Source organism: Dendronephthya gigantea, unplaced genomic scaffold (genome assembly GCF_004324835.1).
Source record: "Dendronephthya gigantea isolate DGI-Jeju-01 unplaced genomic scaffold, DenGig_1.0 000134F, whole genome shotgun sequence".
NCBI classification, from domain to species: Eukaryota; Metazoa; Cnidaria; class Anthozoa; order Malacalcyonacea; family Nephtheidae; genus Dendronephthya; species Dendronephthya gigantea.
The window spans coordinates 535,028-561,548 of record NW_021163144.1 but is presented as its reverse complement, the minus strand read 5'-3'; the positions used below and the strand labels follow the sequence as shown (position 1 = coordinate 561,548).

At 35.2% G+C, this 26,521-nt stretch overlaps 1 protein-coding gene across 1 annotated transcript; it reads left to right on the top strand.

Moving 5' to 3' along the window:
- Window positions 1-11,732: 11,732 nt before the first annotated feature.
- LOC114536373 (ATP-dependent DNA helicase PIF1-like) lies at window positions 11,733-12,797 on the top strand. The gene has a single exon (XM_028557736.1). The coding sequence runs from the start codon at window positions 11,733-11,735 to the stop codon at window positions 12,795-12,797; it is 1,065 nt and encodes a 354-aa protein (XP_028413537.1).
- The last annotated feature ends 13,724 nt before the right edge of the window (window positions 12,798-26,521 follow it).

Sequence of the window (26,521 nt, the reverse complement as noted above, 5' to 3'; positions counted from 1 at the left end):
ATTTGTAAATATAATATGTTTAATGGTCTATTTGAATGAATTACTTCATTGGCAGATTATCAATTTATCTACAAACGTATAATACGTATAATTGGAACTTTACCTGCCTCTTCACCATCAAGAACTGCCTGATATCTTGACAGCACATGTGGAATAGGCATTGACTCATGGCCGATAATGGATTGAGCAAGATTGTTCCATCGTGTGATGAACCGTACGTCATACGCATCACATAGTTTTTGCAACTCTTTTTTGCTATACAATGTTTTCAGTCCTTCAGCTTTCACCTTATCCAGTAAGGAGCATAATCGTAAATGTGAGAGCTGCTTGCCTTTACTTTTGTCTTGGTCTATTTGGCGGAATGTGAAGTTTCATCTTCCTCGCCTGTGCTTTTTTCATTTTCTGTAGAACCGCCTTGCGGTGTGCCAGGGACTTTTCCAATTAATAATCTTTTCAAAAATCCCAAAGAAATTGGCCTGCTCCCATTCTTAGGTACCTTGTAACAATCTCATTAAATAACTCTGATACTAAAACTTGAAAGTAATAAATATGAAATATTTAGCAGCAGAAGAAAAAAAAAATTTATACATTGGATTGCATTTATACATTGTCCGCTTTTTCAGGATGCACTATAGTTATGAATAAAGCAACTCAAGGCTATTCTACCTTATCCTCTGCATAATCAAAGCAGAAAAGATTGAGGAAAACATTTTAAGCAATCGTTCTTCTCTACTGTAACAATAGAGTCGTTAACCTAATTACTTCCATGGTCAGCTAGTCTAGAAGAATTAATATGATTAATCCTTTCTTGTTCCAGGAGAATGAAAAATTCATAGGCGGAGATATGAAGAAGACCACGTTCTTGATATTGTCTTGATTCTGTCACTTGCAGTGTTTCTTGAATCTTGAACGTTTCGTGCATGACGTCGCTTGAAACAATCATATTGTCCTCTAACAGGCAGATCTTCCTCATTTCTTTCGCGACCTTTTTTAAAATCTCCTCTGATGCGGAACATTTGTTCTCAACGACATACTTTGGGCTTTTTTCTAATCATTTACGTGTCACCCAGCCGCGAACGTATAGAATTTCCCCCCGTCCATCCGGACTCATATCAGCCACTTTGATTGTAGGTGGTTGTACTTCCTCAAACGATTGATTGATTGATTGATCACTTTATTAAGGTGTCAAGTCTTCTAGCAAAAGAATAAATCTTTCACTAATCGGGGACACCTGAAAAATTATTCTAATTACAATAATATAGAATGCTTACGTCTAATTTATATATTTACACGGTGTTATGCATGCATACTATGATAATTTAAATATTACAAGGAACTAAGTTTTACAAATGGAACAATTCTTTTCTGATACTGTTCTTGAAACTGAGTATCGAAGTCAAAGTTCTTAATTCTGGTGAAAGTTTATCCCATAGGTACGGGCCGAAGTATCTTAGAGAATGCTTGCCGTATTTAATCCTACTAAATCTAGGGCGGCGAAAATCAGAATTTCTAAGGTTATATGTAGATTGTGGACTTTCAAATAAATCTAAAATATTATTAGGTAACAATTTATGTTTGATTTTGTACATGAAGATTGCTATATTTTGCAACCTTATATTATAAAGTGTAGTCATATTAGCTCTCTTTAAAAGCTCTGGATAGGAAGAACCTCAGTCGCAAAAAACAGCCCGCAGTCCTCTTTCATTAGTTCGTTCTAATTTGTTCTTATCACTTTCCTTGCAAAAGTGCCAAACAAGGCTACAGTAATTGAAATAGGGCATAATGGCTGCTTTATTGCTGCCGAGCCTCAGCGAGGCAGCACACTATTCTTGCCGTTACATGACGTTCTTACATTATCGTGCCCAGTCCCCGGCCGAGTTATGTATTGGCGACATAAATCTCGATCTGCTCGGCTGCTTTGAGAGATGTCTGTCCATTTCCAAGGAGCTCATTAAGAATTCAAGTTTGTTTGTAAAATGAGGGGGGGCGGTCAGACTTTCTATTGTGTACGCAGCCTGGGAAGCAGTTTTTAACAGCCATATATTTAAAAGTATTCAATGGGTAAAAAAGGCGTATTCAACAGCAGTGTGAAGGCATATAAATATATTCATTTGTGTGGTGATATTAAACAGCCGTATTCAACAGCCGTATGAAGGCATATAAATATATTCATTTGTTTGGTGAGGGAGATTCAACAGCCGTGTGAAGGAATTATAAAAAAATATTCGTTTACGTGGTGATGTTGTATTCAACAACAGCCATTCGAAGGCGTATCGCTGAATATTTAACAACCATGCCGTCCATGCGAAGGCACATTCAACAGCCGTAAGGCCAATATTCAACAGATTCAACAGCTGTGTGAAGGCATATAAATTATATTCTTGTGGTGACGATGTTCTACAGTTCTAGGTATTCAACTGATGCCAAGATTCCTATCACACTGTTTAGATGTTTTGCCGAATACGTGTACTGTAGTTCTGGAGCCGAAGCAACAATCTCAACAATTCACAAATTTCATAAACGTATCGTGTGTAAAAGCATTGTTAGACAAAATTACATAAATATTTTTACAAAATCATTATAGCCACTACCTTAATTATGGCTGTAATTTTTCTTCAGGATCTCTCAACTCTCTGCTGTAAAGACCAGTAACTATAGCTATATTAAATATTTGGTTGATGATTGGAGATGAACAACCAATACATACCTAAAATAGTGAATGCTCCAATTAAAAAATTCTTTTCAAAAATATTAATTCAGTCAACTCTTTTTTAATACAAAATATCAACTTTAAATTAACAATGTTTCAACAATAACAACAAATTTCATAAATATAATGTATGTAAAAAGTTCATTTGGTATTGTAAGACAAAATGACTTTAGGTGGAACTAAGAACAACAACAAATTACATGTTTTTATAAAATGACTTTACCTAACAAAGTTCATTTAATATGATTTATTTGAATGTTCACCAGAAAGAGTTTTTTATCACTTAGGCCTGGTTTACATTGAACAAAACTTAACATACATAAATTAAAAACAAAGCTTATTTAGTTCACCTGAATGAGTTTGTTATCAGTTATGTTATACGTTATATTTATACTTTCAAACTCAAGAAGGGCGTCAGTTACCTCGTCTTCTGTTAACTGTTTCAATGTTTTCCCATTTGCTTCGAATATCTTTGACAGATGCTGATGGAATACCATTAGGTTAATTTTTTCTTTGGTACTTACATTTTGAACAAACAACTTGAGATACCATTGCTTGCTTTCAGGTAACACCTTCTGTTTCATTTTGCATGTATCGCACTTTAGTACTTTACCTGTTCCGTCGACTTTTTTGCCACATGCGTTACAGGCATAGTAGCTTGATACATTCTTCACTCATTATTTCAACAGATGCTTCTTTTGTTGTCATCTCCAGCACAGTTGGCTCAACTTCAGCTAATTCTTCCTACAAGTCAGGGGCTTCTTCAATTCCGAATCCATCTTTTGCTGTATTTACATAAAGTTGCTTTGTATAGTTGTCTATTTTGACTCTCAAATTTCGGAAAATGTAAGTTTTGTTGACTTCAACCTTGTCAGCCCACTCTTCCCAGAAAATGGCACTTATTGATCCAGTGGGATCAACCAAGATAGCAGAAGATTTTGTCAGAGTTTTATTTTCAAGCTTAACCGCTTTGCTTCCAGAAATCTGATAACGGTAGCTTTTATTGTCACTAATTGCTGTGGTGCTGTGGTTTGCAACCATTGAATGGTCAAAATTTCATTACCCAAAGCTGCATTCATTTTGAATGACAGTCGATCTTTCTGGACAGTTACAGAGCTGTTATTCTTTATGACAACATTGCTTAATTTTTTTTTGTACTCATATTTTGTAAGCTTGATTGGGCTCTTGTTTTGCATTGCTGATTTTAAGGGTACATTCTTATCTGGAGAAAAGCATATTGCTTTAACCAATGCATTCTCGGATGTCTGCAATTGACATGTGGTGTACTTCACTTTGCCAGAATTGTGGACAGGTGTGACATTGTGGACATAACATAAAATTTCTCCACCTACAATTAAAGAATATCTGAAATTAACTATGTGCGGAGTTTCATTTTGTTTAACAGATTCTAACTGCACTCATGTTAATACAGATTGCTTTCATATATCATACAAATGGGTGTATACTTACTTTGCAGAATATCACTTGCTCCTGAATCTATGGAAATAATAACATTTTGTCAGTTAATATTCATCGCTAATTAGTGTTCCTGCCAGATTTTGTAAACTTATTTTCTAAATGATCAATTTAATATAAGTAATTGGTTTTCATTTTGTTTCATACCTTTGATATCCATAGCCATAGTTCTACTGTATTTCTTTCTTCAATTGTCAAAATAGATGGTAAAATCTAGAAACAAGTTTATAAAGTTAACACACAATTGCATCTACAATTCATATTATATGACCATACTGTAATAATAAATTTTCCATGTTTGGCATATGACAAGCTTGGTTCAGTGTCAGGCTATATGTTAACACAAAAATGTTCTGAATTAAAATCTGAATAATTAGTATTTAATAACTAAACGGGTTCAGGGTCAAAAACCCAAAAATGTTCTTTTTAAAAATCTCAAATGCAAATTTGAAAATATACTTTGTAAATGGATTTATTTATGATAGACATGTCACATACAAGATGGCGACAAGACAACATGCCCTAAAGCGCAGTGCGCAAACTCTTAATAATTCAGTTAATAATACGCCCACGAAATCGGTTCAAAGCAAAATTTCAAAACTTAATACCACACCGCAAAAGTCTGAAGGAAAAAGTAACACAATGGAAACAAAGGTAGACAAACTACATAATATGATGAAAGTTGTAATGAATAAGCTCAATAAGCTGGAGTTAATTGAGGAGCGTATAAAGAAAGTAGAAGATGGTTTTCATGATTTAAGGAGCTCAATTGACTTCGCACATGCTGAAGTAGACGACTTAAAAGAGGACACCAAAGTTCAAAAGATAAAAAACGAAGAAATCCAAGCAAAAATAGCAAAATTGGAGCAAGATAATACCACATTAAAAAATAGCGTCATTGACCTCAAAGCAAGGTCAATGCATGACAATCTCTTATTTTACAATATTGAAGAAACTGAAAGAGAGAATACAACCGAAAAAGTTCACAAATTATTAGAAGAAAAGATGGGATTCAAGGACGCAGCTTTGAAGATTAAAATTGATCGCTCGCATAGAATAGGAAGAGCAAAGAGAGACGGAAAACCACGACCTATCGTGGTTAAGTTTAATTGGCATCACGACAAGGAGCAGATTAGATTTAATGCAAAGAAACTCGCGGGAACTAATATCGGAATTTCGGAGCAGTATCCAGAAGAGATTAATGCTACAAGAAAGAAATTGTACCCTGTATACAAAGAGGCAAGGAAAAATAAGAAAAAAGCAACACTGGTTCGTGACAAATTATTTATCGATGGAAAGGAATTTAAACTATGAAGAGTAGACATATATAATATATCCTTTTTAATAATTAAACTTTAATTATTTTAATATTTCCCTTATCCTTATAGCTAAATTTAGCAATGTCTACAATTAGTACAAATAATGATATTGATTCTATGCCATTTATATCGATATCCGACATTGAATTATCTCAGGAATTTCCCTTAATTAACCAAGAATGTCAAGATATCAGAAATGGGTTCACACAGAATGATATGGATAGACTAAGTCAATTGAAATTCAATCCCTTTAAAACTGATGAAAAAATAGCACTTTGCGGAAATAACACCAACTTAGATAACTCTCTTGAAATTCAGAAATCCAAGTATTATTTGCCAAATGAGTTTACAAAGCAAGTAGCAGGAATAAGTACTAAAAGTAATTTTTCTCTTTTACATTTGAATATAAGAAGTATTACAAATAAGTTTGATAATTTTAAAGAGCTACTTAATTCTTTAAACACAAAATTTAAAATAATTGGATTAAGTGAAACATGGCTTAATGATAACACTAATGACGCAGGTTTTGAACTACCGCAATATAACTATGTTGGTACAAACAGAACAAATAAAAAAGGTGGAGGGGTTGGAATATATATCGCTAAGCAACTAAAGTATAAAATTCGCAAAGACCTTAACACAAATATTGAAGAAACAATGGAATCAGTTTTTATTGAGATAAGCATATCCACGGGTAAGAACATAATAGTTGGAACAATTTACAGACCGCCAAATAATAAAATTGAATTATTTCAAAATACATTAAATGAAATTATAGAAAAAGTTGACAAAGAAAATAAAATCTGTTACTTCATGGGTGACTTTAACATTGATATGCTTAAATCCGAATCATGTGCTTATGCAAGTCGATTTACTGAGCAATTTTTTACATCCTCTTTTATTCCACTAATAACAAATCCAACCAGAATAACTTCACATACTGCAACACTAATTGATAATATATTTACCAACAATGTAGACAAAATTGGCCAAAGCCTTAATGGCATTATTTTTAGTGATCTATCAGATCATCTACCTATTGTTCACATTTGTAATTTAGAAAACTCTACAGAATATAATAATCAAGCAATTTACAATAACATTGAATCGGACTACAAAAGAATTTATAACAGCAAAAATATTAATTCTTTCACTAATGAAATTAAAAATATTTCATGGGATAATATTCTTACTAATATAAACCCTGAAAGTGCCTTAATTAATTTTCTAAGCAATTTACATCAGTGTATGAAAACAATTTTCCATTTAGGAGAAAGTCTTGTAAACATAAAATAAACACAGTAAAAAGTCCTTGGATGACAATTGGCATACTCAGGTCAATTAAGAGAAAAAACATACTTTACAAGCATTATCTAACAAATCCTTGCAAAAAGAATGAAAAAAAATATAAAACGTATAAAAACAAATTAAATCACACAATAAAAATTTCCAAAAAGGTTTATTATGAGGAGCAATTAGTAAAATATAAAAATAACTCAAAAATGATATGGAAAACACTAAACGAAATACTTAACAGAGAAAGAAAAATAAAAGAGCTACCCAAGACATTCTTTGACACTGACTCTTCAAATGAAATAAAGGATCCCAAAACAATATCTAATAAATTTAATGAATACTTTACCAATATTGGGCCTAATCTAGCTAAGAACATCAGGAGTAATATAAATACATGTTTTGAAAAATATCTTTCTGGTGACTATCCAAATAGCATTTTTCTAACACCAATAACTGAAGATGAACTAGAGACAGAAATTAACAACATGGATCCAAACAAAAGTCCAGAATATGATAATATTAGTAGTAAAATAATAAAATTATTGGCAAGAGAAATTGCAAAACCACTTACTCATATATTTAATTTAACATTTATAAATGGAATTATTCCTGAAAACGTAAAGCTTGCAATAGTAACACCCATCTATAAAGGAGATGAAAATAATAAATTTAAAAATTACAGACCAATTTCAGTTCTCTCTTGCTTTTCTAAACTACTTGAAAAGCTAATGTATAATAGATTAATTAGTTTCATTGATAAAAATCAAATTCTATCTAAGCACCAATATGGATTTAGAAAAAATAGATCAACCGAACTTGCAATAATTGAACTTGTTGATAAAATTACGAAAGAAATTCATGAAGGGAAATATGCACTCGGTATTTTCCTTGATCTATCAAAGGCATTCGACACAATTGACCATGGGATACTGATTAAAAAGCTAGAATATTATGGTATAAGAGGAAACTGTCTAAAATGGTTTAAAAATTATTTACAGCATAGAAACAAATCGTCAAGTATAATAAAGTAAAGTCAGATGAAATGATAATAAAAAGTGGTGTCCCACAGGGATCAATACTTGGGCCACTGCTGTTTCTATTATATATAAATGATATTCAAAACTGTAGTAAAATAGTTTCTATCATTTTATTTGCAGATGATACAAGTATATTTTATAGTCATAACTGTCTTAAGACACTTAATGAAGTTATACAAATGGAAATCAATAAAATATCTGATTGGTTGAATATAAATAAATGATCTATAAACACCACTAAAACTAAATTTATGTTATTTAGATCATCAAAGAAAAAACAGAAACATAATATAACAATTTCTATAAATGATCAATTAATAAAACAAGTTAAGAACACTACATTTCTAGGCGTCGTTATGGACGAGTGCTTGACTTGGAAAGAACATATTAATTTAATTTCTAAAAAAATCATAAAAGCTTCAAGTATCATTCCAGAATACGTCATTGTACTAATCTGAATAGTCGTAAGCTAGTTTATTATGCACTGGTCTATCCATATCTGATTTATGGGAACCTAATTTGGGGTAAACGTATAAAACGAGAATACAAAAGATAATGAATGTACAAAAAAAAATTATGCGTTTGATGACTTTTAAATCATACTCTGAACACACTGAAACTATCTTCAAACATTTAGAAATTCTAAACATCTTCCAAGTGAATGACTTTTTAACAAGTTTATTCATGTTTCGATATTTTAACCTAAAAAATTTACCTGAAGTATTCAACAACTATTTCACAATTAATAATGATGTTCATTACCACAATACTAGAAAAAAATTACAGCTCCATAAAACTTATAAAAGGACTAATTATCTAAAACATACTCTCTCAAACAAGGGAGTTGATATTTGGAATGGTTTAGGAAAAAACTATAAAAATATTAAATCCCTTGAAACTTTTAAAAGAATAATTAAAAAGCACTTCTTGAATATCTGCGTTACACACAATTAGAATTAATTAAATCACAGTCAACTAATGAAACTTCAATTTCATATGTATTCAGAACTCTTCTTTTTAAGATTCTAAATGTATACACTTTGGCCATATATTTCTAGAGTAGTATATCCTAGGTAGCGGTTTAATTACCTAATTTACAATTTTGCATATAAGATTATAGTTATTGTTTTGTTTTGAAAGTTTTGTATATAAGATTATAGTTATTGTTTTGTTTTGAAAGTTTTGTATATAAGATTATAGTTATTGTTTTGTTATGAAAGTTTTGAACTGCCAAAAACTTTACATAGATACATAAAAACTAGGGGCCTTAATCAAAAGCCTGTAAAGGTTTCTAGTAGGCTCCTAGCCCTTATAGTAGTTATTAACATTGTAAATGTATATATATGTATGTTATTAATTGGGCAAAATTAATAAATGTTAAAAAAAAAAACTTATTAGTTAAGATATTTCATTTGAAAAATTCGCAATAAATTGGAATAAAATGACATAATTGTCTTTCAAATATTCTTTCAAATGCTGTATATTCTCAGCGGTTATTCTGTCAGGTGTTATTTACATTGTGATTCCTTACTGAGTTACCGATTAATTTAATATTGAGAAAACGAGGGAAAACGTAAAAAAGATTGAGAATTGTAACTGATGTTTCCTACAGTATAAACCAGAAAATTTCAGCGGTTGCTGTCAGAAATGCTATTGCGATACATTTTGTGATATCATCATACCGCATGTTATTTATATATTAAATTGAATGTGTTCAAGTTTCGAAGCAAATAATCCGGAAAAATTTAGGTAAGTATGGCTATATTTCGTTCTGCAAGTATACATCAAGGCGATGAACTATTTAGTGTTCAATCTAGGGGAAAGCAATGTGCTTTTATGAGTTTATCAGCAATTTTAACTGCCCAAATTAACCCATTAGCTGAATGGACTGAATCGACATTTAATAATGTTTTATTACAAGGGGACAAATTGTATTTAAAATCTCTGAATAATGGCTTAATTGTTTTAGACCCAGGTGTGGAATTTTTATCCATAGATAACTTACCAACAGTTGTTAGTTTAGTTCTGAGTGGTAAAAATGAGCCTACTTTCGAAATTTGTCAATTTGCAAAACTAACTACTGGTTCTCATGAACAAACTATCATTGAACCACCCATTGTGGCGGAACCTGTTGAGGCACAAACTATTATTGAGTCACCCATTGTGGTGGAGCCCGTTGAGGCACAAACTATTATTGATCCACCCATAGTGGTGGAGCCTGTTGAGGCACAAACTATCATTGAGTCACCCATAGTGGTGGAGCCCGTTGAGGCACAAATTATCATTGAACCACCCATTGTGGTGGAGCCCGTTGAGGCACAAATTATCATTGAACCACCCATTGTGGTGCAGCCCGTTGAGGCACAAACTATCATTGAACCACCCATTGTGGTGGCGCCTGTTGAGGCACAAAGTAATTCTAATCTACACTGCTCTGCAAAGCCTAATAGCAAAGAAAATGAATATTAAATGTGGGTTATAAATTATAAAAAAGAGTTTCAAGGTATTGTCATAAGTGATAGAGAAATCGAGTCTCATTACTTTAATATTCACACAGCACTTCTGAATACTTTTTTGAAAAATAGGTGTGCTATTTTGATATTAGAAGGTTATATGATGGCCATAATAAAGCAAGAAGATTTTTTCTTTTTATTTGAGTCACATGCCAGAGACTTTAGTGGCATGCCTAATCCTAATGGCACAGCTGTTGTCATGAAGTTTAATGTTTTAGATTTGGAGCAACACTTATATTTTCTATCTGTAGAACTACATACCAATTTATTTGAAATTATACCTGTGGATTTAATGCCTTGTGAAACAAAACATGAAACAAAATCTACTCTTTGTAATGCTAGACATTCTAGAAAACGAAACCGTCTAAGGGAAACTGATAATGCAAGGAAAATTAGACATCAGAGTGATAGAGAATATAAAAAAAAGAAGAGATCAGAAGAAACTGACAGTGATAGAGAAATTAGGCTTCAGAAAGCTAGGGAATTGAAGAAAAGAAAGCATTCACAGGAAACTGAGAGTGAAAGACATATTAGACTTCACAAAAGAAGGGAGTCTTACAAAAGAAAGAAATCAATGGAAACTGACAGTAACAAACAATTGCGACTTGAAAAAACAGTGGCACGACCTCAATGTGAAGTAACTCAACAAAATTATTTAAATACATTTGACACCACTGAAAATGGGGGTATTGAAGAACAGCATTGGGCTAATACTAACATTAACAAATTTCACAAGGCTGTCCAATATTTTGTTAGTCAATGTACAGTATGCCAGGAAGCATGGCCTTTGAAATCTAAACCAAGGTCAGCTTATGAGTGTTCAGGATGCTTGAGAGACAAAAAATCTCCAAAAAAATTTTCTTGTGAAAATTCCATGATACCTTCTCATGTTTCAAATGAATTAAAAGACTCGACTCAGGTTGAGGAAATGTTAATTGCTCATGCTTGCCTATTATGAGAATTTATATTAAACCTGGTGGTCAACAAGGTTATGCAGGCCATTGTATTAACTTGCCACAAAATGTCAAAGAACTTGCAACATCATTGCCAAGATACCCTAAAGACTTGGCAGTTATTATTGTTAAAGTTAAAGGCAGAGACAATACCTTCAAAGATGTCACAGTTATGTCTAATTATAAATGGTGTTGCAGGAACAGGTAAAAGTTACCTTATTAATTCTCTTAGAAATCTTTTGCAAGGTAAATGTGCTATTACTGCTACCACCGGTAAAGCAGCTTATAACATTAAGGGTGTAACTGTGCACTCATTGTTAAAGTTACCTATAGGCTCAAAAGGTAATAAAGACTTAACAGGACAAAGCTTGTGTAGATTACAAGACAGCGTTAATAACATCGAATACATCATAATTGATGAATACTCCATGCTTGGTCAAGTTACTTTTGGTTGGATAGATAAGCGTTGTAAACAAGCAACTGGTCATAATCAGAAAGTATTTGGTGGGAAGTCATTGATTTTAACTGGTGATCCAGGTCAATTGCCACCAGTGGCAGATAAGCCTCTCTATCATGCTAACCCATCAAATGCTGTTGGTGAGCAAGGTTATCAAGCGTATCATATGTTTGACAAAGTTGTTAAGCTTACTGTAAATCAACGTGTGCAGGGTATGACACATGAACAAATACAGTTCAGAGATCTGTTGTTGCGACTTCGCAAAGGTGAGTCAACAGTTGATGACTGGAAATTACTTCTCACACGTCAACCATCCAATGTCATTAATTTAGGCGACTTTCAAGATGCTACTAGACTTTTCTATAGTAATGAACAAGTTGCAAATTACAATAATGAACAGCTAACAAAACTTGAACATCCAACTGCTCATATCAATGCTCACCATTCCTCTGCACTGGCCAAAAAGATGTCGCCAGATGATATGTCTGGTTTGGAACCTGTTGTATTTCTAGCAAAACGCGCCAGGGTCATGTTGACCATGAATTTATGGTCAAGTGTTGGCCTCTGTAATGGAGCTACTGGAACAGTTGTTGATATTGTCTATCAGAACAACCATCAACCACCTGACTTGCCTATTGCTGTCATTGTTGACTTTGAGAACTATAGAGGTCCTGCTTTTAATGTGAACAAACCTTCTTGTGTTCCGATATGTCCAATCACAGTCTCGTCACAGTCAGAATCTGGGTTTCATGAACGGCAACAGTTGCCTCTAAGACTCGCCTGGGCTCTTACAATTCACAAAAGCCAAGGACTAACTCTTCCAAAAGCTTGGATAGATATTGGAAAATCAGAAAAAACTGCTGGTGTTTCATACGTCGCCATAAGCAGAGTGAGATCTCTTTCATCTTGCGTCATTGAACCCATGACGTTTGAACGTTTAACCAGCTTGAAATCATCAGCTAGTTTACAATACAGGCTTGAGGAAGAATACCGCCTAGATCATTTAGCACAGACTACCAATAGCAGTGCATTTTAAATAATCAAACGATGGCGTTTGAAATTAGACATGGGAATCTCTAAAGCATCCCAATAGACTTTATTCCTATTGTAACTGTATTCTGTATTGTTTGATTAATAATTATATAAATTTCTACTGTATGCATGAAAATATGATGATCAAGATCAATGTTATATGGTAAGTTTTCATTTTATTTTATCTGTATTTCTCTTCCCTTTACAATGTTCATCGAGCTAGAGCAAATGCAATGTATTCTGAAAAACTGTTATCTTGTTTTGCAGATTCCTGGTTGTCAATAAAAATATGAAGCAGTAACTGGATTAGCAACAATAATGCCATCATTACTCATCACTCATTATTGGAATTTAAGCTGTTCAAACAATTGCATTACTCTTAATAACGGAAACACTGTGAACTCATCTTTGAAAATCATTCGTGCAGAAAAGTCAAGAAACATGATATTAAATGAAAAAACAGTAACACAGGAAGGGACCTCCTGCATGGTATACTGGTTACATAATGGTCGTTATGGTATTATTGGACAACTGAAGCAAATAAATTTAGTCTCATCGACCTGGTAATTACAATTAACGTCCTTAAATCTGTTAAACTATGTTGCCAAAACAATTCCATTACTGGATATACTGTTATCTGTTAGTTGTGTGGTATCATTGGGAAAACAAATTAACGTCATGGACCTGATAGTTACAAATAATAGCCTTTAATTGGTTATTAAGACTGTTTTATAACAAAACACACAATTTATCAAGTAATCTAAATGAATGAATGGTATGTAGCCATTTCACCATTTCATTATGATGATAAGATGAACTTAAAAGAACTCTTTTTCAAGAATAAGTATTTTCAACTTTGTACAATATACATACATACACTGTGTATTGTTGGAGAATTTGATCTTCTGCATGTACAGTAAGCAGAATTTTCCATTGTATTGTGATTTGTTGTGATGTCTGTAATGCGCAATCTTAGGTAAATAAATGTACGTAGGTAAATAATTTTAGGTAAATAAACATTTTACATATCCAACTCATCTCTCAAATATCTAATATTCTTTGATGTGACTGCACGTCGCTAATTCTACCGATGACAACACCATACAATGACAATCAAGTTCTCCATCGTACTAACTTATGAGAATCAAAATACCTTCCAGATTCCTTGGCAGCACTTTCCTTGCGATAGTAACTTCTAGTATATATGCAATTTTGCAGTAGTTGGTATCAGCTTCCTAAGCCTCATCAATACCCCAATTCTCTTACTCGTTGTCTTACAAATATTGGACACATGTTCAGAAAAATTCAGATCTTCGTCTAAAGTCACTCCTAGAAGTTTCATCTGCTTCGCCTGACGTATTGTATGGTTGTCAATATCTACATCTGTATTATTGCCGTTATTGCCTTTGGTCATCATCATAACCTGATATTTGTCAAAATTAGCTTCCAAATGGTTATCCTTATACCAGTCACCCGTGGTTTTCCCATCCAATTCCAGTACCATTGATGCTTCTTGGATTGATTGATTTGAGGAATAAAGTTGGTGATCATCCGCGTACATTGAGAGTTGTGAGCTGTTTTCGTAGAACAAATCATTTTGATATATGTTCCACAAAACTGGTCCCAATGAGGAACCCTGTGGACAACCACGCGTAACAGTTTTCCAATCGCTACTCACGTTATTGGCAAGTCTGACCCTATTTTTACGATCCCTAAAATAGGATTCTAGGATTGACAAGGAGCTATAACGACTGAGGAGATTTGCCAATTTCAGCAACGAACATCTGGTACATCTAAAACAAAAGTTGCACCCCAAGAGATCTCTGGCCACAACTGACGTCTGACCAACAATTGAAGTTAAATACCGTCATAATGTCACTTCGGTAATTGTTTGTTAGAAACAATTCATTCAATTTTGTTGTAACCTGCGTGATATGTTACGCAGACATGTGTATCTGATCTTCTTGAGCATTCTCTGGGATATGATCATCGAAAAGTTGCTTCACCCTGCACCAAAAAAAACATTTCCAAATTTTCAATACCATAATGAGCAGCGTCTTTGATGGATTGAGTGAGAATGTCCGTACTTTCTTCATTGGTTAATGACTCCAGGAAGGTCTTTACATGAAAAGATGATGGAGGATGGGTTAGACGAGCTTCTTTGTCTTTTTCAAATTGTTACGGTTTTTCAAACCGTACTTTCCTTGACTGGTTGTTTCCGTGATTTTCTACTAAGAGGAACGTCCCCAACGTTTAAAAAATTAACCAACAGGTTGTTGTTGGTGCTGTCCTTGGTATCTGGTCTGATGAATGTACCACGAGTACCGTTGGTTAATGAGCTATTAATGTTAAATAATAGCATAACCTCACACCCAGGTTTCAAGTGCAAAAACATTCGGAACGGTGTCTTTAAGAAGGCTAAGGCATCCTGTGTCAATGCTATTGTACTTGAGAATTTCTCTAGGAAGCGCCAATAGCATATACGCCTCAGTTTCATAATCACAAATGCCCATTCGTAAACAGTCTAAAGCTTTCTTGAGCCTTTCTTCACTTTCATCTTGCCTCTTAACTTCTTCCAAAACAATTCTATGGGGGAAAACCTTGTTAACTTTTAGACGGAATCTCCAGAATCTAATGAGCTGTGTATCGGCTTTAACTGACAAAAATCGCCGCCAAGAACAGTCTGGATTTCGCCGAAGGGTAATGAGTTGTTTAAGATTTTCTGGTGAAGTAGATTGACCATGTGGAAAATTCGTAAACTGGACATTGAGATCTCCTTCCATATCAGCATGTCCAAAGATTTAATTTGTTTTACGATGTCGTTTCGCTCAAGTGATCGCTGTATGAGCAATGGCACTGGTAACTCAGCAGTGTGCAGACCATATAAGGAGTTGACAGTCACTGCTTGACGGTAGACCTTGCAAGCAGCTCCGCTTGGATATACAATCTGGCAATTCTTTCCATTTCGGGACAAAGCCTTATTAATTTCTTTGATAACAGTAGATTTCCCGCATCCTATTGTTAGAACAAAACATATCTAAATGGGTCGTTGTCAAATTCTCAATTTTAACACTTACACTTAAATTATAGTTTGCTACCTAGGCATCCATATGAATTTATACCATATGCCATGCCATTATGTATCAAGTATACCTACCTGATTTGCCAAGTATACAAAGATTATGTCCTGTCTCAGCCACTCTCAAGGCATCGCTCTGCTCTTTTGTCCATGTTAACTGACTGCACGTCATAGCAATCTGAAATATAGGAATGTTATGCAAAAACACATTTAATTAATAAAGCTGTTCTAATATTCGGTAGCAGTTGTCATTTTTAACTTAATTCAGTCATTACTATTTAAGTTAACCCTCGGCATACTTTTCTCATTATACACTGTACGTATGTTATTCTCAATTTTGAGATTAATAATATGCGCACCCACCCCTCCCAGTCATGAGTGAGACAATATTGCAATAGCACACGTGACTTTAAAGTTTGAACATTTTTTCTACTGTCATTCTGTCAATCACGCATTCAAATTGTTTGAAGGGTTTTTGAGCAAGGATTGTGATGAAAAATATATCCTTAAAAGTTAAAAATTGTTTTCGTTTATGGTTGTACTTAATAAGGAATACTACCACTCGTTCTGTCTGGAATGGATTGGCCTATGATGTGCTGTTTTTTCAAATATATATCAAAACCACATCAAAACAGGGAACAATTGATTTTGAAAGCAAACCTATTCTCAAGAGTTTCATAGCATTGCATCTTACGGACAAGGTAGCATTGACTTACTGTTTCATAGTATCATCTTATGGACAAGATAGCGTTGACTTGCTGTTTCATGCAACAATTGTGGGTGAAAATCGAAGCGCGAAGTGACTTGAAACACACATGTATGAACAACTATTTTTTGAAAATTCTAACTGAACAATGAACGCCGGGTCGGTTGGCATTTCGAATGAATACCGTTTTATACACCACCACGACGTTTACTCATGGCTGGTATAATATTTATAAAAGATAATATCACTGGTATAATATTTATAAAAGACTGGGAAATGAAAATAGGAAAATTTGTATGCTTGCAGTGCATGGGTAAGTGAATTTTAAAAATCCTATAAAATATATATGATTTGAATATTTTGTTGACCAGGCTTACTATATAATATTTGAATGTTTTTTTTCATAGCTTTTAAATGTTTACAGCTTACTTGAAATGATATTAAACAAAACCTTATACACCAGATAAAATATAGGGTTTATATTGTATGTTTTTTTATCAGTATACGAAAGTCGGCAAAGGCCATATGCCCCCGTAACTTTGCTTGATGCGATCATCGCAAGAAGCTTTTAAAATTATGTAGTTTTAGCTTTCTAGGCCTTTACAACTTTATAGCTATATTCTCCATATCGAGAGTTTCGTAGTGTCTATTTTTCACAGCATTTACACTGCTCATTTTATTAGCGATAGGTATTTAAAGTGTTGATAAACGGAAACGGTGGCTTTGGCCTTGACCTGAACTTGCACACTGACCTTGAATTGCTACGTATGTTTGCATTTAGTATTGTCAAAAATTGTTCTTGCTTTATATAAATTAAAAGGATACTAACATAATTCAGAAAAACTACAATTTTACTCACCATACAAAGCACTTTCTTGTTGTGAAAGCTTCTTCTCTTCGTTCTGTGATACTTTTCATCACAATTACTATTAAATTTGTTGAAATAATTTGTTTTTATGGCTTTCTTCCTCGCCCGCATCTGTGTCCGCAAGCAGGTCTCTTTGAAGGTATTTAAATGTTTGTTGTTTTTTGTGCCAGTGACATATAGGTCTAACTTTGTGAACTTCTAAGCTATTTGTGCCGAAAAAAAATGGGAAAAAGACAAATTTTGCTTACCTGTCAAAAGTCTTCTTTCTAAATTTTCTCACATTTCTATTTGCGGTGGAGTATACAATAATTTTTTTTCAAAAATATTTTTTCTCTCACAGTCTATATAGCCAGCCCTTGTCGTTTCAAAAATTTGAAAGAGAACCCCCCAGCTTTGTGAGATTTAGAGGTTCCCGCTAAATTTTTTTTTCACGTCAGCCAGCCAATCAGATTGCGTGTTTGCTGTGACGTAGGGCAGGGTGATGGGATCCCGACGGCTTTTTAAAAAATTCAACCAAAAAGTGTTTGTATTTTCGTAAATTTCACATATTTGCAATGGCTTTAAAGACAAACAAATGTTTCGGAAATGTTTTAGGAGAGTCAGTTCCCACATAGATTTAGTTTTTTGTGTATAATTTGTGTTTAAGTATGAGTATTTTCATGTGTGAGTTTGTGTATGTAATTCATAAATGTGAAAATACATCAAAGAGTTGTCAACCTTATGTTAATATATACATGAAGGTTACACTGCACCGCACAAATTGGCGCCTGCGATAATATGTCAGCGGTGAATGAAGGAAGGTGACACTTCATGTCGTTTTGCATAGAATGTATTTAATATTTAACTAAAAGCAAATCCAATAGCGGGCGGCAAACGTCAACAACGAAATGAGTTACTTCAAAGGACTTGCTTGTCTAAACTACCCGACTGCCATAGGCCCCATATTTATTTATTTATTAACTTTGCCAAGTAATATGCAACATTTACCAGTATATTTACAACAATATATAATATGGAAAATTGGCAGGGTGCACGCTACAGTTTTCACCAATTACAGCGGCCCCATAAACTATACTAATACCATACAACAAACACAAATCTAAAAACAACATGATATTTGACAGGACAGATTATGAGACTTGTTACAAGACAAACATATAGATTTCCATGTCCTTGGGTCATCAACGTCAAAAACGTCTTCTAGTGCTAACTTGTAATATTTAAAAAGTCCGTTTTTGAATTGTCCCAAACTGATGTTATTGTTTGTCAACTCTTTGGTAGTACGTTCCATAATGTCTTTGTTCGGTTGAGAAATGACCTTTGGTAGGTAGTGGTCTTGCATTGTACCATTGTAAATGACAGATGATTGGGATCAGACAACCTGGTATCTCTTCTGTTGTTATTATATTATTATTATATCATATTGGACAATCTACCCAATTATTTGAAACTCAAATGGGAAAAAAGGGTTGTTAGGTATGCAGAAGTACATGACGATGCGTACCCGAGTTTTCATACCTTCGCGAGGATTGTTCAATTGCAAGCAAGACTCCAAAATCACCCAAACGTCTTGGTGAATGTCTCAGCCAACAGCGGTGAACCCGCAAAGAGAAACAATAGAAGATGGAACTGGGACGATGCCGTCTGACCAGAGAGGAGGGCATTAAAAACGGGAATCCAGAAGGAACAGCAAGACACAGACAACGCCACGAAACAAAAGTACTGTCCATTCCACAAACGAAAAGGACATACCATACACAGTGTGTCGCCTTCAGTAAAAAGACTTTAGACGAAAAAACAACTTGGATAAAAACATCGGGGCTTTGTTTCTGCTGTCTTACAGCAAAACACCAAGTCAACCAATGCGAGGTAGATGTAATTTGTGACAAGTGCAAGAGCAACTGCCACCCCACTATTCTCCACAAAGAAAAGGTTCCAAAAGATGAGAAAGATGATGGCGAGGAGGTTCTATCATGCTGTACCTCAGTTTGTCAAGGGAGAAAAAGAGGGTTATCTTGTAGCAACATCGTACTTGCAGACGTCTTTGCCAAAAACGAACCTGCATTTGTCCACTGTGTATACGCCATAATGGACGACCAAAATAAATGCCTCGATGGTAAGCCCAAGTCTTGTGGTGTCAAGAAATGTTGAAAAATATCTACCATACGACCCTGGACGACAACATAACAAGCATGTCCCAAGAAGACCGACTCCTTGGATTATTAGGCACCTTCAAGAAGAAACCTAAAATGGAGAAAGATTACTTTGAGTTCTTGGGAAACGTTATAAAGCGGGGACATGCCATTCTTGTCCCCATGAATTAACTGCTGGATAATCCTCACGACTCCGACCCAAACAGAGATAAGTCAAAAGAACACCTTGGCCACATATGGTACCCGCCACATTTCGGTGTGTGCCACCCAAAGAAACCAAATCAAATCCGCGTCGTGTTCGATTCTTGTGAATACCGAGGTGTATCATTGAACAAGGGATTGCTGGCCAGCCCCGACATGATGAACAGTCTCATAGGCGTCCTCATGCGGTTTCGACAAGAGAATGTTGGAGCAGTATACGATATAGAGCAAATGTTCCACTCCTTTCACATGGCACCTAAACATAGAGTTTTTTTCCGTTTCCTATGGTTTAGAAACAACAACCCTCCCGAAGAAATAGTTGAATACAGGATGGTGGTTCACTTGTTCAGAAATGGTCCAAGCCCAGCGGTCACCACGTTCGGCCTAAGAAAGACAGTAGACGAGGGCGAGGAGATGTGCGGCGCCAAGGTGAGAAACTTCATCCACAGAGATTTAGATGACAGATTGACATCCCAACCCACAGATGAAGATACAATCGAACTGATAAAGGGAGCGCAAGCTTCCCTATCTAGTGCCAATCTTCGACTTCATAAGGTGGCGTCAAATTCCGTTACAGTGATGGAATCATTTCCAATCAAGACAGAGCAAAAGACATTCAAGACATGGATCTTCACCAAGACGCCCTTCCCGCCAACGCTCGTTGGGAGTACAGTGGGACTTACAAGAAGACAGTTTCACATTCAAGGTTTCCTTGCCAGACAAGCCATACACGTGTAGAGGAGTCCTGTCGGTGGTGAACTCAGTGTATGATCCTTTAGGACTCGCAGCCCCAGTGATCTTGGTTGGGAAGCTTATCCTACAACAACTCGTTATCACTGGAAAAGAAAAACAGAGTGACTCACCTCTTGGTTGGGAGACCCCCTCCCAGAAAATCTTCAGCGCAGATGGCTGTGCTGGAAGGACAAGCTTCCTGAATTAGAACGCGTCTCAGTTACAACGATGTTATCATCCCAAGAGTTTCGATCGCATCACACGTAATGAAGTACACACATTCTCTGACGCCAGCAAGGAAGCAACTGGAACAGCTGTTTACCTCAAACAGATTGATGGAAAAGGTGCTGTGAGCGTGACCCTCGTTTACAGCCAAGCAAATGATGCACCAGTCCGACCCATAAGCATACCCCACTTGGAGTTGTGTGCTGCTGTATTATCAACCCAAGCAGTAGAACGATTGAAGAAAGAGCTGGACCTGGAAATCAACAAAGTAACCTTCTACACCGATTTTAAAGTAGTCCTTGGATACATTAAAAATGAGACGTGCAGGTTCCATGTATGTGTTGCAAACTGGGTCTAACTAATTTGAGATGTCTCAGAGCCCCAACAATGGAAGTACGTTGACACTTCCGAGAATCCGGCCGCGATGCTGAGATGCGACTGTGGCTCCAATTTCGGTGGAGCTAAGTCTGAGTTCGGCAACGCCTTAAAGGAGATGGATCAGCAAAAAATAGAATGATATGCGACAGAGATGGGATGTGAGTGGATGTTCAACCCCCCGCATGCTTCCCACTTTGGTGGAGTATGGAAGAGGCAAGTCGGGACAATCCGCCGAGTCCTAAACGCAATGATCTTAGCAGGTTACTTTAATGGCCGAGGTCGCTGCAATCGTCAACAATCGTCCACTGACCGCCATCTCATCTGACACCAATGAACCAAAGCCCGTAACAGCATTGATGCTACTAACCATGAAACCACGTCCGCTGGCTCCGCCACTCGGCAAGTTCATTCCCCGAGATCTATATGCACGATGACGCTGCGGAGATCCCAGTATTTGGTGGATCAATTTTGGGTCTGCTGGAAGAGGGAATACCTCCAAAGTCTTCAAGTGAGACCAAAATGGTGCAAGGAGAAGCGAAACCTTGCAGTTGGAGATGTGGTAATTCTGAGAGACAAAGAAGACTTTCACAATGAGTGGCCTCTGGAAAAAGTGATCGACTCCATAGCGAGTCAAAACAGAAAGGTCAGGAAAGCCAAAGTTGTTGTCGTCAAGCACAGAAGAAGACGTTCTTCTGGCTCATTAACAAAATGATCTTACCACTACCGACTACGGAAAATCCAAACCACTAAGTTCAATTATCAAGGATGTAATCCTTGGGCGAGGAGTGTAAAGTTATATCTTACTTCTAGTTATATCTTACTTCTTATATCTTACTTCTTAAAGTTCTAATCTTACTTCTATTTTTTTGTGATACTAGACACTATATGCTAGCATAGACGTTTTAGCTGTTAAGTTTGTTTGTAAACCTTCTTTTTTCCTTCTTCTAATGTTTAACTGTAAATTTGTAATATGTTATCTGTATTGAATTTTCATAGTTTCACGGCATTATCTGTTGCTATTTTGGTGATTAAATATATTTATACCAACGTGTCTGATAGTGTGGTTGATCACATGCGAACTCTGACTTGTCTTCTATCAAAAATCAAGTTGGGAACACAACAAGCATTGGTTGTATATCTCGCATCCGGTTAGTTACTTCCGGTTTTATGTACTATAAATAAGCTAGCTTCTCTTGAAATATTTTGAACTAATAGTAAAAGATATACTTTGCAATCCTAATCAATCTGAGAGTTAGATCAAGAGTCAAGACAAGACAACAGCTTGTTAACGTGAGCGATTTTTCGACACTAGTGATAAAGACAAAAGAAAATATTGGATATATACATTTTTGAAATAAAACACTCAAAAATGGCATTCAAAGCACTGTTTTCAACACCTCAAATGGATTGGGAAGCTGACAACTTGACCATAGCTTTTAGCAAATTCAAGGAAAGTGTGAGCTGATGTTCAAAAGTATACTCAAAGATGCTGAAGGAGAGGAACAAGTCAGCTATATCCTGCTATGGGTTGACGAGAAGGGTCTCGACATCTACAATAGTTGGAGCTTTGAAGACAGGGAAGACAAAAAAGACCCAGCAAAGATTCTCAATAGTTTTATGGAACATTTGGAACCGCAGACAAATAATCGAATTCACAGGTATACTTTACAAGGTATGCGATAAGACCGAGGTGAGTCAATCGATAATTTTATTGCCCAGATAAAGAACATAGCAGCTAAATGCAAGTTCAGTGGCAATGAAGAACTCGAGGATAGATTATTAGATAAACTAATTTGGGGTACAAATGATCCTGAAGTTCAGAAATCCTTAATCGGACAAATTAATTCATTATTAAATCAAAATAAAGGAAATTCTCAGCAAATTGACAACATTAGTCGCAAGAAATTAAACGCTGATAATAAGAGCCAACATAGATCAAAGTCGCTACACTGAAAAAATAAAAAATTCATTAATAGTCTGGAGGAACAAAGTAAGGAAGACCTGTATGCTGATATTTAAACAATTGGCACTATTGAAATAAATAGTGTGGTAAAGGATAATAATACTATGAGTGAGGAAGTATTTTACTACCCTGCGTGTTAACCGTAAGACCAATGGGGATATATGAGGATTATCTTAACTGCGTATTGGGGATCTGAGATTACCCAATTTGGAAAAGTACTAATACCATGTCTGCACAAAAGGGGAAAATTTAACCGTGTTTTTTATGTAACTGATGCAGTAGGTCCAGCTATATTGGGAATAAAACCCTGTAGAGCCCTCGGACTGGTTTCACTTCATTGTGTGCTGGAAACAAAAGTGGTACAAGGAAGAAACATCCCTCAAGGTGTTGCCCAGGGGCCTAGCGAAGAGAAAGTTAAGTCCACTAAGAGTATTAGATTTGCGGATCAAGGAAAGATAATAAATTAGCAACAAAGTCGGTCTAGAAGTTATATTAAACCCTCTGTGCCAATCACAGACAGTCCTCAAAGAGAAAGTTATACAAGAGTGGCCTGATAGCGTAAAGAAAATACAGCAATTACCGAGATGACATTTCTGTTCAAGAAGGACTTCTACTCTAAGGCAGGAGAATAATTGTTCCACAATCACTCCGGCAGAAGATAATGCGAGAAGTCCATAATGGTGATCAAGGGATGGAGAAGTGCAAACTTCGTGCAAAATCCTGCGTTTATTGGCCCGGTATATATAAAGAGATTGAGAGTATGGTGGCGTCCTGTTGTGCCTGCAAGAAATTCCAAAATTCACAGCAAAAGGAACCCATGATTCCAAACAAAGTACCACCAAGACCATGGCATACTGTGAGCGCAGACCTGTTTAAGGTAAATAATTTCTGGTACATTGTTATTGCTGACAATTATTCGAAATTTCCGAACACGCTCAGGTCGCATAGTAAAGAAGCCGGACAGACTAATATATAAGTAGATAATAGCGAATAGTATTAGAAAATATGATCGGTAAGTTTGTGCATTAGTATAATATCGTTAAGTAGATCTTTAAATTAGAATAAATTAGATAAAGTAGAACAATTGATAAAGACAATTTCAGCATAAGCAATTTAGAGACATATAGATAATATAAATATAAGTTTTTATATAATTTAAATACTAAGTTAAGACAATAGAATAATGAATCTGAATAAAATGACAACAGTCTTATACAAAGAGTTTTGCATGGATGGAGTCACTTTGAATATTTAGAGTAGGATGACATTCTTTAATATAAAGCATTTCATATATAAGACAATCGAATTTGTTCTGGCATTTTCTTAGGACTTCAAAATGGCTTGCATTAAGCAAGTCCTTACTCCCATGAGCTTTGTAAAGGTGTTTGCCAATGGTTGATGATTTATGCTCAGCGATGTGTTGATGGAGATGTCGCGCTGTATAGCCAATATAATCCGCATCACACAGATCACATTGAAATTTATACACGACGCATTGCTGATTTACGATTGGCGCTTTCACTTCCCTCGGTTTTAATTGCTGTTCCAATTTTTTGCTTGTAAACACTCGTTGTACACGAACACCAATTTTTCGACTCAGATCAGCCATTTGTTTTCTGACTGCATTGCTTTTAAAAAAAGGATTATCTTTAACACCATTAATCTTGAGTATTTGGTTAGCATTACTCCAAGCACCCTTGACAAAGTGAGGAAGCTCAGTTTCCTCAAAAGCTGGCAAACCTATGAAACAATTATTTAAATGAAAAATAATAACTAATAAGGATGAGTTAGTATTATTATAGGCCTGGTTTTTTGACAATTCAAGTTTAGCTTATGCTCTCTTGGTTAATAAGTTTTTAGTGGCTACCAGTGGCATAGCCAGCCTGACAATTTCATCCCGCTATGCAAATTCACGATTATTATCATTATTCATTTCTTCAGAAATTCATTGTTTTTACAGTCAATGAACACAACAATATTTGCATAGCGGGACAAAATCAGCGGGCTGGCTACACTACTGGTGGTTACATCCTTTTCTGACACGCATTGCTAAATGTAACAAGGTCCATGTAGAATGCTATGGTTGTTATGAAGATAGAAACTTCAAGAACAATTCTGTAACTAATAAATTCCTAATCCAGCAAATATCATATTAGTAGGGCATGAGTGTTTGATGAATGATTGCATTTATGATAACTGATTGTATGAATCTCAATCAAATAAACTTTTGCAACAGGTACACATTAAAGTTGATGGTGACACAGCTGCAACTGGCGCATATCACTGATTTTATACAGAATTTTACTGTTATTACCATGGGTACAAATTCCAAACTATTATCATGGAGACCTATTTCTGATTGGCATGAGTATAACCAACACACTTTTGATTGTATGTTATCATTATATGGACCAAGTGTAAAACTGTTATACAAATTTGAAGGTAGTACCTGGGTGCCACTATGTTATGACAAAAATCTTACAATTCAGGGTTCAAATTAGTGTTGAAAAATAGATGTGCAAAAATTTCCTCTAAAATTTCATGCATGAAAAATACCAAAAGAAAATAGGCAAGATACAAAATATGAAACAGATTTTTATGAAAATGAGAAGCTGGTAACAAACATTCACCAAGTCCATAATAACAATCTTTGAAACATGCCCCTGGAGAGACTCACATACCTGCTTCAATTTCTGATACGGTGTTGTTTAAAGGTTGATAAGTTGTACTTGGCCCAGCAGCCTCTTTTATTTTCTTCTTGATTGATGGTGCAGTTGGAATGAAAGGCTTTCCTTTTCTCTTCTTTGGTGATAACTGTTGCTCCATGTTATTAGGAAACATGTATTGTATAAGAGCATAATTCATCTCTTCTAAAAAGGAAAAAAACTACAAATTGCTGGCACAGTACTGCTGAGTAGACATTATCTATAGAAGAAATATCAGTCATCAAATAAAACTTGGTTATATACCCTCAGTTAAGTGACAAAGAGTAACCAAATTCTTGGTTACAATAACAAATGATAACTACTTAAAATAACAAGTGCATATGACCTTTACGACAAATCAGAGAAATTCTTTGTAGCAGGTGATTTACATCTGGTGCGGGTATACTGTACTTTCTATATTTTTAGACTTGTAATTTTGTATTCTTTTGTATTTTAAGCTAATTAAACCGAATCCTAATTATGCTAATTCTAACCCTTACTCTAATCCTAATAGCCTGGGGGTGGCACCAAAGTTAGATTGTACTGAAAAAGGAAGTAAAGGTTTTAAATACAAGAAAGTAGAAGATAATTCGAGTAACTTTTCACGTGAAACCTTGCACATACCTGGCAACCGTGATGATTCGAGACAACAAACCGACGTAACCAAGGCAACTGCGTTATTTCATAAGAACATAAGTGTTGGACCTGAATATATTTG